The sequence below is a fragment of the Cervus elaphus genome, chromosome 19 (genome assembly GCF_910594005.1).
Source record: "Cervus elaphus chromosome 19, mCerEla1.1, whole genome shotgun sequence".
NCBI lineage: Eukaryota > Metazoa > Chordata > Mammalia > Artiodactyla > Cervidae > Cervus > Cervus elaphus.
This window is the reverse complement of record NC_057833.1, coordinates 86494734-86508213: the sequence shown is the minus strand read 5'-3', so window position 1 is coordinate 86508213 and position 13480 is coordinate 86494734. Positions and strand designations below refer to the sequence as shown.

The following is a 13480-nucleotide window of genomic DNA, read 5'->3' as shown; positions in this document are numbered from 1 at the left end:
TAAAAAACTTTTTATTTTAAAATAAGTTTAAACTTATAAAGTAGCAAGACCAATTTAAGGAACTTCCATATATTCTTTTTTTTTTTTTTTAAGGAACTTCCATATATTCTTTTCCCAGACTCACCTATCTTTAACATGTTGCCATATTTGTTTTATCATTATATCTCACATTCTATACACCCATATCCACATTATTTATCCTTTTTCTGAACCATTTAAAAGTAGAATGAAAACATCATGCCACTTTACCCTGAATACCTCAATGAGTATGTCCTAAGAACAAGGATATTCTCTTAGATAACCATAGAACAGTTACCAAATTCAAAGAAACTGACAGTAAAACAGTACCTTTATTGAAACTATAGTCCATATTCCAATTGTGTCAACTAGCCCAATTAATGCTTATACCATTTCCTTCCCTTCCAATTAAGAATCCAGTTTATTTTTAATACTAAAAAATCAATCATATTAATGACTCTACCCCAGAGCCCATCTACCTTCCTTTCTAGCTAGACCCTAAATATTCTGAAGGTAGCTGTTCAGGATGATTAAAAGTGTCACACTGACTGCAACCACATCATCCTCAGCAGAGACAGGCGCTCTGGTGTCCTATCCTGCCTCTCCTTCCTTCAGAACAACTACCAGTCTCTCCCACTTTGTCCTAAGATTTCTACTTGCTGAATGATGGTCTCTGAACCGCCACCTCATTACTAACGTCTTCCTAAATACCAGTCCAAAGCTTGAAGTATTACAGTGCAGGAAAGAAATTCACCAAAATGGGACACTAAATGCACTTAATAACGGATGGTGTCCAAACCTAGTTCATGATTAGACAGACCAGAGATATTGCAACACTGTAAAACTAATTCTATCAGGTAACCTCTTCCCTTTATTAAAGCTGATTTCCACTTTTTATTTCCATTGTCTCTACCATAAAAACAATGCATGCACAAACAATTTATAAAATGCATATAAGGGGGGAAAAAATCCCAAGTGTAAACCCTCCCTAAGTAAGTACCATTAACATTAAAAAGATTACTTTTCAAAATAAAGCTTTAAAAAAAAAAAGATTTTACTTTCCAGTGCCAGCAGTTATCCCCTTACAATGGTATGTAATCTTGGTTTACAAACTTGGGTCTTAATTTATTCTTTAATAAATATAATTTGAAAATAGTCTATGACTTGTGTAATTATTTTCTACATTTACAATTTTAGACAGTTCAGATTGACTATAAGCTATAATATCTTTAAAATAAACTGTATATGCCAGGCAGAGAAGGGATAACAGGGAATGACAACTATATTTTAAAATTAATTTAATCCCCCCTCAACATCCAACATCCAAACAATTCAGAAGTAGTTTTAAACCCCAATCCTCAAATTTTAATGTCAACTACTGTGAAAATTATTTAACTAAGCTCGATACTGGGCAGAAGTCATCTAGGAAGAGAAAATCAACACTAACCTCTTTGCTTGGAGAAAATTCAAGAAGAAGATTACATAGCATGGATGATGCTACTACTAGGATTTCATCTGGTGCATTTTGTAACACCTACGGAATTAAAAAAAAAGGATACTATTAATAGTTTGCAATCATGCAGGTGAGATCATTAGAATAAATGAGAACAAAAACAATTTATTTTTTAATCTGATTTCTCATCTTGGAGAGAGAGGAAAGATCCACTTGACACTGACTGAGTGAGACTTTGCCTAGTGCTATCATCATGACTGACTGAGGCCCTCAGGTCTGTCTTGCTGGAGAACTACAGCTCACCGCTACACGGAAAAGGAGACAGACACGAGTCAGGGATGGGGTGCTCTATGTAAAAAGTTTGAAGGCCAGAGAACTGCAATGAGGCAAGTTAACCCAACTGATTCTACCACATCAGGCACTTATGAAACCACAGAACTGCCCGAGGGCCTGAACCTTTCCATTGCTTTTGGAAGGACCTGTCTGAACAGCAATGTTGATGGATCAAACTATGACACAGGAAGAGCAAGGTGAAGGACTGGTCCTCAGGACTGGAGTCACGTAGTCCTGGCTCCAACCGTCACTTCTCCAGTTACCAGACGTGTGAACTTAAGCACATTTCCTAACCTCTCTGAGACCTCACGTTGAAGAAAACAACACTTCCTGGATGGGAATATTTAAGATTAAATGTCATTTGCTGAACAATAAGGGAAGTGGCATAGCATGGAAATGAGAACGCAGAATGCCTGAGTGCAAATTTCAGTTCAATTACTTAATAAGTTTATGAATTCCTTGCCTGTAAAATGGGATAATAACAGAGTCTGCTTCAGGGATTTGTATGAAAATTAATATATAAAAGGATTTTAGAGCAGTAACTATCACACAGTAATGGCTATACATAAGTAAGGTTTAAAAAAGGTAACCCCTTGCCATAATTGCTATCAGGCACATATCAGACTCATACAAGTTATACAGCAAACTATCACGGACTCTTGCTGAACTCAGAGAAGACAACACAGCATGATGACAAAGGTTAATTGCCATTAGCTATTATCAGAACCCCTTCCTTCTAGATTCAAAGAGAGAAGGCTTCATAAGCACCACTTCAAAGAAATCCTTTGCACCTGGAATCAGACCAGGATCAGGCTTATGACCCCAAAAGGAATCCTAGGAGTTCTAGTTACACAAAATGGAAATGGATCATTAAAAAAAAAAAATTCAGAGAGTTAAATGATTATCTGCTCTCTGCAGCTAAATCAAGTCTGAAGTTCCCATGTTAAGAACAAACAAGAATTACAAAATCAAAGCAATTCTCCTAAAACACTGTGTTTTAAACTCTCCTGTGAATTGTTAGCTGGGTGATAAAGATCAAATCTCATGTACTTTGCTGGCCAATCTCTGTGTTCGCCATAATCTACTCTAAGACCCTGTTCACCCTTCCCTTCCCTTGTCATGTCCTTCCTACATCTCTATCCATGCTTTAAGGTCATCTTATTCCAGAAGCCTTCCTGAAACCCTTTCAAAAAGAAGTCATTCTATCTTCCTGAGTATCCACTGCTACTGTCTGTGACCTTTCTTAGGGCCCGTATTACCGTCCACTACTCAAATTCCCTGGCACTCTCCTTTCCTACTTACAAACTAAAGTGTTTTGAAAGAATAATCTATAATAATATCTATAGTTTAATTTATCCAGGCCTAAGAGGCACTGCACAAAGTAGGTACTCAAAGAATGCTTATGAATTAAGAGAAATAATGATTTTCCAAAATTATACTACTTAGAATCATTGGTTGAAATAAGTGAGCACCAAACAAGGCTTTAAAAAGTTGCTTTGTTTCTGGTCTATGTGTTCAGGAATTTACAATAATATGAATGCAGGGTAGTGTATTTTAGGAAGAGGGGACATTCTGTGTCTTGTTAAGAAAAAAAAATGACTTTCAAAATGTGTATTTTTTTAAAAAGAACCATTAATAAATAGTTACTACTAGTTTTACAAAGTTGCTTTACTTTTATGATTCATTTTAAAAAATACTATTTGTTTTATAGAAATTCATGTGCTTTTACCAAGTTTTATTCTCAAATTAGATAACACTAAATGATAAAACAGAAGAGATGCTAGAAAAATTCAAGAAATTCTTGAAAGCATTTACTCAGTACAGTATCAGATATAACACATGAAATTTAGAGGCTGACATCCAACAATGACCAAACAGAATTTCACCAAAACAAGAACAAAAAATAATCCACAAATGAAAGTTTTAGTTAAAATTGAATGCCTACTCTCCTATAGCTGGCTAATCAACATGTAAAAACACAGACAAGAAAAAGGAGGAAAAGAATCAATAGACATGCAAGCAATCTCTGAACTAAGAAAAACCTAAAAGTACCTGAAATAAATCACTCATTTACTTTCAGGCTTTTAATACTACACATTAAATGTGCAACACAGTAATAATTTGATGGTAATTACACCCACATGTACCCAAGTGCACAAATCCTTTTGGACTGCTCACCCAACTTGTGCCCAGGCAGAACTAGTCAGAAACCACATGTTGCTCCATTTCTGATTCATATGATAGAGGGGTACTGAGCTAAGCAATCAGAAAATGGCTCCAGAGAAAATATCTGGAAGTTATTTTGGGAAATAGGAAAGAACTTAAAAAAAAATCTTGAATGGACAGAATCAATAAACTAAGATTAAGTTGCTACAAAAAAGGTGCAATCTAAGAACAAGAAAGAGTGGCAACAGGAAAACCCCTTTCCTGGGGACAGCACTGGTCCTACCCTTCCAGCTGGTGCCCACCGTGCGCCCTCCACCACCCTCACACACCATGTGTAATGCTCCTGCTCTTCAGGCTGTTCCTCTCGAGGAAATCCTCCTGCCTTCCTTCTGCCTTCAAAGTCACTTTATAATCTGACAGAAGCCTCCCCCAACTATTCTGACTAAGTCTACCACACAGAAGGCTCTACTGTAACCGAGGCTTTAAGCTGAGGGCAAGAGCTCTGGAGTACAAATTTTTGGTTGACTTACTGTGCCCAGAGGCTTTCACAGTAGGTGCTAAAAAGCAAAACAAAAAGCCAAAAACTTAGACCAAAAAAATCCGCAGATCAAACGCAAAGTATACAGTTGTTTTAAGAAAAAAAGAAAAAAGATACTGAGACCACAGTGACCTGTGGTTCTGTAATGTATGAGAGATAACATTATTAGCAGAAACCTGATGCATATTCTAAGTCTCAATTCAGATAATTCTTTGACCTAAACCATCCTTTTTTGTGTGTGTACCCTCAAAGCAAAGACCTTTAGTTCTCAACAAAGAAGTCTTTCTGGAGTGGAGAGGCAGGAAGTATAAGAACTTTTAAAAAATATTAAGGGAGTGCCAAAAGACTAAGAACAGGTTATATCTGTAAATGGCTGATTCCTTTCTTTTTTATAACTAAAAATCACAAAGATGACTCTGGATATACGTCTAAAGTGTAATACTAGTCACAAAGGGAGATCAGATGAGTAACTGAAGTTTTATTTAATGGAAGAAAGCCAGCTGCCTACTTCCCTTGTCACACATGAGATGCTGACCTCAGAAACACAGTCCGCATGTTCTAAAGAGGCTTAGAACATCCGATCTGAGGAGATAAATGTTCACAACGCTTTAACATAAAAATCAGACACACTCCTAGATCAGGGAGAGCCGTCAGCTACCACGCCCACTAATGGCTCTGCAGGAACAGGTGTGGACTTGATGTTTTCTTACCTTCATTAAAGGTTTCCACACAGCATGATCCTGGAAACTGGTTCGAAGCTGCTGCACAGATCTAGATAAACTGTGCAAACATCTACAAAGAATAATCAAAATTAGCTTCACAAGAAGCCAAAACTTTTCCTTTTAAAACACACTGCTGGGCATTCCACAATTACTAATACACATTTCAAGTTTATCTACACACATCGTTAATTCAACTACTTCAGGACTTCATGGGCTTTTCAAGCTAACTTCTTTGTTAAATAGTGTTACACACTGTATGGATTCACCTGAGAATACTGTCAAGTAACATTTGGATTCTGTGCTTACTCGGTGAAGGTCCGGAAAGGAAACAGGTTAAACACATGGCAAAGGGTTTTTATTCAGGCCATTTAAAGCTCATACCTGACGGCAGCTAACCGCACCTTGACACTAGACTCAGACAAGCCAGTCACAATTCGGTCCATCATATTTTCAGTCTCAATGATCTGGAGAAAAAGGTTAATGCTGCATAAATAACAACACGAAGATGACAAATTTCACCGCTTGTAAATGCAAGTATGTTAATGTCCATTTTACGTTTAATGTTGTTTTTAGCAAGAGTTTTGGCCTCTGGAACAATCACTTTGCAGCGGGGGCAGACAGCTGATCAGAAAGGTGGTACTACCCCACCAAGGAACTGCCAGGCAGAACGGTAGGCGTAAGGGGCAGATTATGTTTTCTTTATTTTTAAAGACACTTAAAACAATAATTACATGTGAAAAATATTGTGATGGTGTTGCATAAATAGTTTTGAGAAAAAGCAAGATATAACTGAACTACCATTGGGCAGGTTCCTGCCAGAGTGAGTTTCTCGAAAAATCATAGTCCACACTCAGTCTTTAAGAAATCTGTGGGTTTTTGACAGAGCCACCCTGTGGCCACTCTCTTACCAAGCAAACTGAAACTAAGCTAAATATTTAGAAAAGTAATCTTTGCCAACTTTCATTGTAACACCAAGTCCTGCTACTTGTAATCATTACAGTCATGAAGCTTTATTATTTTTTAAATTTAGAAAAAAGACAGCCTATGATTTTCCATCAAGGAACAATGTAGAGGCACAAAATAGTATGTGGAAGAAATTAATTTGTGTGGTCCTGTGGAAAAAGAGCATATTAGAAAAAGAGCTAATGCAATCACAACACAAATATTAACAAAAACAACTAATATTTGTTGAGCACTTCTATGCGGCAGGCATTGTGCTAATAAGTATGTTACATGCTGAGAATTTAGCCTTTTGTAGGCATTATTATTCCCCATCAGCAGCACATTAGGAGACTGAGGAGTCTAGATAATTCAGAGTTTGCCTAGGATCACGGAGCTGAGACAGGAGTCCAGGCATCAGACTCTGGAGTCCTCAGGCGCAGCCACACTTGTAATGCTGCCGTGGTTAGAGAAGGGGCGGGTCTGTGCTCATCAGGCAGCTCCCAGTGCGGGCAAGACAGCTGGGTCATTATTTTCACCCAGGAGAACACCTGGTTGGGGAAACATGTACAAAGATCACCTGTGGAGTTTAACAAATTCCCAGGCCAATTAAATCAGATTCTCTGTGCTGGGCCAGGCACCCGTATGTTTTTAAAAAGCTCCTCAGTTAGAGTCCAGTGTGCAGTGAGGTTGAGGGTCACTGACCCAGACTAAAATGAGAGGCGTTAGAAGCCTGACCTCAGAACAGGAGAGGATGGGAAATCTCAGAATGTTCAAGCCAAACGGGAAGAGAAGAAAACAGAATTGAAATGAACGGTGCCTGGGAGAGAGACCATCAACTATTAAAAACAGGCAACCACACTGCAGTCATAGGGCAGGAGGAATGCTCACTTAAAAAAGAAAAACGGGGAAAAAAAAGTAATGATTTGCCGGTTCCAAAGTGGTTGATGAAAACTTACATGTTGATCTATTTCTCACCCTAGACCAAACCTCATCTCATCCTTACCTTTGTGCACATCCACCCTCTGTCCTCACTGTCATCTCCAGCCCCTGAACACCACCCTTCTCAATGTCTACTGATCAACCTGACCCTCATATATCTTCTCTTTGACCTGGATGTCATGCTCAGATACTCCATATAGTAGACTCCTTTCCACTGTCCTCCCACCACTCAGTCCTGCTTCAGATCCCAAAATGCTGACTATTTACAATAGCTAGGACATGGAAGCAACCTAGATGTTCACAGAAAGATGAATGGATAAAGAAGATATGGTACATATATACAATGGAATATTACTCAGCCATAAAAAGGAATACATCTGAGTCTGTGGTAGTGCGGTGGATGAACCTAGAGCCTGTTATACAGACTGAAGTAAATCAGAAAGACAAAAACAAATATTGTATATTAACACATAATATGGAATCTAGAAAAATGGTACTGATGAAAACTATTCGCAGGGAAGCAACGGAGATGCAGATGTAGAGAACAGACTTGCGGACCCAGCGAGGAAAGGAGTGGGTGGGATGAATGGGAAAAGTAACATTGACATGTATGTTCTATTATGTGTAAAACAGATAATGAGTGGGAAGCTGTTGCATAGCACAGGGACCCCAGTCTGGCACTATGTGATGACTGAGAGGGGGAATGCGGGGAGGAGAGAGAGGCTCAGGAGGGAGGCGACTTATGCATGGCCGATTCTTGTTGTTGTATGGCAGAAACCAATACAACATTGTAAAGCAATTTTCCTCCAATTTAAAAAAACAAAAAACAAAACCCTGCTGATATTAGAATAGAAAAACCACCAACCCTGCCTGCCTGGTCCCAGGGCATGCCACCCTGCTCACTGTGGGCCCACGAGCCTTGCACTCCACTGCAGGAGACACCATTTTTCTCATGATGTTTATCTCCTCCTTCTAGGGCTTCTTATCTCCCTCACACTCTCAGTCCCTCTGCGCTCACCTCATTCTCCAGGGATATTGCTTTCTTTTTGGGACACAAGTTGCCTCAACTTCCCTCTTCTCATTAACATGTCTCCATACTTTTCTTCACTCCTGTTGAGGCTGGGTACTTCCAGCTCAAAGCCCTTCTTGCTTCTCCACTCCTCTTCTTGAATCTTTACTCTGCCCTACCCCATTGAGTCCTCTTCCTCAGTCTGCCCCACTTCCCATTCCCACTTCTATTTAAAAGACATAAGTGCCCAAACTTTAGACCTTTCACCCCTTCCCTTCCTTAAATGGACATGCATTCCAAAGCTCGGTTCATCCTCACTCTACATAAATGAAAAGGTTGTGACTTTGAAATCAGCTCGCTATGGATACTTCTTTTTCCCGAACTCTAGCTTCATATTCCCAACTGCCTGCTCAATGCAAACTTAAGTTCCATGAAGTCTAACCCATTATGTCCCATGCTGAGTTTATCTTCCCTCCTAAATGTGCTCTTTCTCCATGTCTGTCTGTCTGTCACTCTGTTAAGGGTGTTACTATTCTCCCGATCACCCAGGCACTACATTTGTTAACTCTGACTCCATCTCTTACTGAACACCCAATCAAGTGATTTTGCACTCTACACCTTTTATTCATTCTCTTACTAATCTCACTTCAATAAACTTGTTAGGACCTTATTACTATTTCTTTGGGATTACAGTCTTTCCCAAGTTATCTAATCTTCTGTGCTACAGCAACTGTCAAAGACTGCTTGACTGACAGGTTTCTTCAATCAAGCACTAGCCATTGTTCTTGAGAAAGGCAAGGCCAAACCAGGACCTTCGGCACGGGAAGGAAATTAAAAGTTGGGGCAAAAGTCTCGAGCACTGAGTAGCTAGATGCAGAAGTCTGAAAGCTCCTTCTCCATGACTTGGGAAATAATTCCTACTTAAGAATAAGAAGGGTATGACAAAACCCACTGAAATGTTGTGAAGTAATTAGCCTCCAACTAATAAAAAAAAAAAAAAAGAATAAGAAGGGATAGCTTAGGAGAAGCAGTTCCCTGTATTCAGTGTAATCACATTACCAGAAAATAAAGTGTTGAGGGCTAGGGAAGGCACAGGGGCAGGGACACCTGATTAAGCTCCAAGAACTGAGAAATACTATTAGACTGGCTCTGGTGCTTAAGAAACCTGGGCACAGTAAATACAGACTTGTGAGAGGCTCCTGGACAACATTTACCAGCCGCATCCCACCAAAGATGTAAATCTGCCAAGGCACAGGACAGGTGTAGCAATCATGTAGACATACAGATCCATTCCTGCGTCTGAGCAACTTGCTTGACCTCTCTGGGCCTTCAGTAAAACAAGGGGATGCAGCAATAATTATCTTACCTCCAATTCTTTGCAGTCAGGGAAATAAAAATCATGTAAGTCTGCCTGGGCAAAACTGCCGTGATGTTCAGAAATGACACGGGGAGCCAGGTTGGTTAGAAGAGACTGGAGATAGCACAGGACAGGGGGACAAAATCAGGGAGCAGGCAACGAAGGGCAAACAGGACACAGCTCCTATTTACATGCCCACATTTACCTATTCAGCAAATCTGTGTGCCCCCTGAGTGACAGGCATGGTTTTAAAACTTGAAGATACAGTGATGGGGGAGAGAGGGCCCTTGTTCCCAATAAACCTACAGTGTTGAATAAGCAAGTGCAATCAACTATTTAATGAGTGCTTTGGCACTTGAATCTACTTCAGTAAGAGCACTTTAGGAATGACAGAAGTCACGGGGCTAAGGCAAACAGAGTGAAATAAGTACAAAAGGTAAGTAGGAAAAACGCCCATTCAGGAATGGGAGTTCTATTATCAACTGGGAAGTGGACATTAATTCGAGAAGAAAATGTTCTGGCTCAGACCAGAGAACACTGGAGAACTGTGCTAGTGGTCAGTCAGTGAAACACAGAGTGGAGCTCTGAACTTTCTTTCAAGTTTCCTGGGGGGTGTGGTGGCTGACGCTTCAGGGATAGAGGGCAACTACAAGGTAGATGGAAAACCTCGCTCCTGATTTAGGATATAAAGTGGTAGAACTATCTGGAAGTACATTTCCTTCAGACTATTGGTCATAGTCTATCAACATGTCTGCAGTAGGAAGCCCAGATTTCTAACTAAATTCATCATAGCGGAATCCTGCTAGGGTTCCAGAAAGCACACTACTTAAGTGTCTGATCTACCTTTTCCATTAAGGTATCAGTCGGGGAGCAAGTGGGTAAAAATGATGCAAAGTCAGAATGTGAATGAACCTAGATTTCAAACCCAAAAGAGTGCCCTGAGAGGCTACGTGAATGAGAAACAGGATCTAACTGCAACTGTAGCCTTGAGCGTACTGAGACATCTGTGCAGGGGTAAAAGGAGCACCGTGGTGAACACGCTGACCAAAACAAGGGTTAAAATGTGATTCAGTTCAGTTGCTCAGTCGCGTCCGACTCTGCGACCCCATGGACTGCAGCACACCAGGCCTCCCTATCCATCACCAACTCCTGGAGCTTGCTCAAACTCATGACCATTGAGTCAGTGATACCATACAACCATCTCAACCTCTGTCGTCTCCTTCTCCTCCCACCTTCAATCTTTCCCAGGATCAAGGTCTTTTCCAATGAGTCAGTTCTTCACATCAGGTGGCCCAAGTATTGGAGTTTCAACTTCAGCATCAGTCCTTCTAATGAATATTCACGACTCATTTCCTTTAGGATTGATGGGTTGGATTTCCTTGCTGTCCAAGGGACTCTCAAGAGCCTTCTCCAACACCACAGTTCAAAAGCAACAATTCTTCAGTGCTCAGCTTTCTTTATAGTCCAACTCTCATATCCATACATGATTACTGGAAAAACCATAGCTTTGACTAGATGGACCTTCGTTGGCAAAGTAATGTCTCTGCTTTAAAAAGCTATAGCTATATGCTGTCTAGGTTGGTCATAGCTTTTCTTCCAAAGAGTAAGCGTCTTTTAATTTCACGGCTGCAGTCACCATCTGCAGTGATTTTGGAGCCCAAGAAAATAAAGTCTTTCACTGTTTCCATTGTGTCCCCATCTATTTGCCATGAAGTGATGGGACTGGATGCCATGATCTTTGTGTTTTGAATGTTGAGCTTTAAACTAGCTTTTTCACTCTCCTCTTTCACTTTCATCAAGAGGCTCTTTAGTTCTTCTTCACTTTCTGCCATAAGGGTGGTGTCATCTGTGTATTTGAGGTTATTGATATTTCTCCCAGCAATCTTGATTCCAGCTTGGGCTTCATCCAGCCCAGTGTTTCACATGATGTACTCTGTGTATAAGTTAAATAAGCAGGGTGACAATATACAGCCTTGACGTACTCCTTTCCCAATTTGGAACCAGTCTGTTGTTACATGTCTGGGTCTAACTGTTGCTTCTCAGAGGTAGGAAAAAGTTTGGAATCAAATCCAGAGAAACAATTTTCAGGTCACCTTAGAAGGAGTTGGCAGTAGCCACTGCCATAGTAGCTCTCTGACCCACGTGAAGGTCTAACAGAGCACTGGACAGGTTCTCAGATGTGGGGCTGGAAAGCCAAATACAATAAAACACATTCTCCAAGGTGTCTTTCAATGACCCTAGTACTGTGCTGTAGAGTTGATAATGATGGACAGCCAAGTCCTAGTCCCTGCAGAGGATCTTTAGGTCTTTCCAGGTATAAAAGCAATGCCAAGTGGGGTCTGAAGTTGTTTTGCCTCATGATTCTTGGAGATTCCTCACCATAGCTCAGCAAATATGCCCTGTGGCATAGCTTATTGAATCCGCTCTAAGACAGAGATACACAGACGTTGCGTCTGGCCAGGAGGAATATTAGTAAGGGACTGAATCCTCAGAATAGAGTCATCTCTCTTTCCCTGCTCTTCAAGGGGACTGGTTTGTACATTTAACTACAGAATTAAAGCATATAAAAAACGCTGTACCCTAAACTGACCACATTTGAGGTCAGTGGGCTAGGTTCTATGTACCCTCTGCTGGTGTCTTCATCACTACATGCTTTTGGTAAGCTTTCTGTCTCTGACACTGGAGCTCTTGTAGGGGCAGATGAACATCTACTGTAATAGCATGTGAGGCCCCTGTTTTGAGACAGGAGATCCCTATGGCCTGGGGGAGAGAAGGGGTCAGCCTAGAGGGTCATGGGGAAAATGTAGAGCCCAGGTTATCCTAAGGCAGAGGTACATGGCATACACGGGAATATCACCAAGTTAAAGGTGAAAGTGAAAGTCGCTCAGTCGTTTCAGACTCTTTGCAGCCCCATGTGGCCTTGGCTTAAAAGGGAATTCCCCAGCCCTCCATGAGCTCTAGTGGATCTATAACTTAGCTGTGGCCAAGTCATAAACCACCTCTTTTTCAGAAAACTGAAGAACTGAAGGGTCAGAGAGCTAAAAACAAAACAAAAACAAAACAAGCACAGCTACTCTTCCAGCAAGACCCAGGATGAAGCATTTTCCAAGTACTACAATCTTCAGAGTGGACTTTGAAATGTGATGAAACCAGATGAAGATGTGGAAATGGAAACCAGGCAGATTCTTAGTGGCGTCACCAAACTTCTTAGACAATTCAAAGCAGGTGGGCTCAGTTATTTATGCTAATGTGCACAATGGCCAGATAAACATAAGTTAATTCCAAATGGGCTTCTATGAAAGGTTCCTAGAAAGAGTTCCAACAGAGGGTAACAAAACAGAACTGTCCAGAAAGAGTGAAGACTTGGAATCAAACTTTTAAGTCAGAAGAGACTGCCATCTAAGATGATAAAGTATCAAATCTAGAAAGTCTAGTTAAAGCAGCAAGGACTAAGCAGTCAAGCAGACTGTAGCACAAGGAGGTCAGGGAGAAAGAGTAGGTCTGGCAAGGGAAAAGGATCTACAAGAGTCCTGAATCTGTTATGTCAACACTTCAGTCTCAAAGTGTCAGTCTCAGGGCACACACTTGGGCCTTCCTACTTGTGGCCACTTACATAAGGTCCAGCCCCTCATCTACATTATCTTTTTAAAAGATGAGCCCTGTGAACACAAGATCAGATGACAGTGCAGTTGACTGGCTTTGGAAACGAGGTAAAGGCTGGGAGGATGAAAAGGGGTTAAGAGATAACAAAGTAAACACTAGAATGAGTTAAGTACAGCCAGCTGATCTGGTAGATTGAGTAGTATTTGCAGCGGACTGGGGAGGGATCTATTCCTACAAGTAGAATATCAAACTGCTCCTAGGTTTTAGGATGTGAGCATACTGATTTTGCCACAGAATACTTAACTAAAGGATATGCTGCCATGCATATCACGGAAATGTTGAGCACTTAATATTTGTAACTCCTGAGTACATCCTCATGCCATTACTCCTTTATTAAAAC

The 13480-nt window shown here is 40.6% G+C and overlaps 1 protein-coding gene across 7 annotated transcripts in view; it reads right to left on the bottom strand.

Annotated features, from left to right (window-relative positions):
• Nucleotides 1-13480, bottom strand: part of ARMC8 (armadillo repeat containing 8) — a 103807-nt gene that overhangs the window by 21352 nt on the left and 68975 nt on the right. For all 7 annotated transcript variants that reach the window (XM_043873556.1, XM_043873554.1, XM_043873560.1 and 4 more), the window contains 3 exons: nt 5612-5694; nt 5219-5300; nt 1466-1552 (listed from right to left, as the gene is read on the bottom strand). In XM_043873556.1, coding sequence (XP_043729491.1) covers nt 1466-1552; nt 5219-5300; nt 5612-5694 — 252 coding nt within the window. The remainder of the gene's footprint in view (nt 1-1465; nt 1553-5218; nt 5301-5611; nt 5695-13480) is intronic.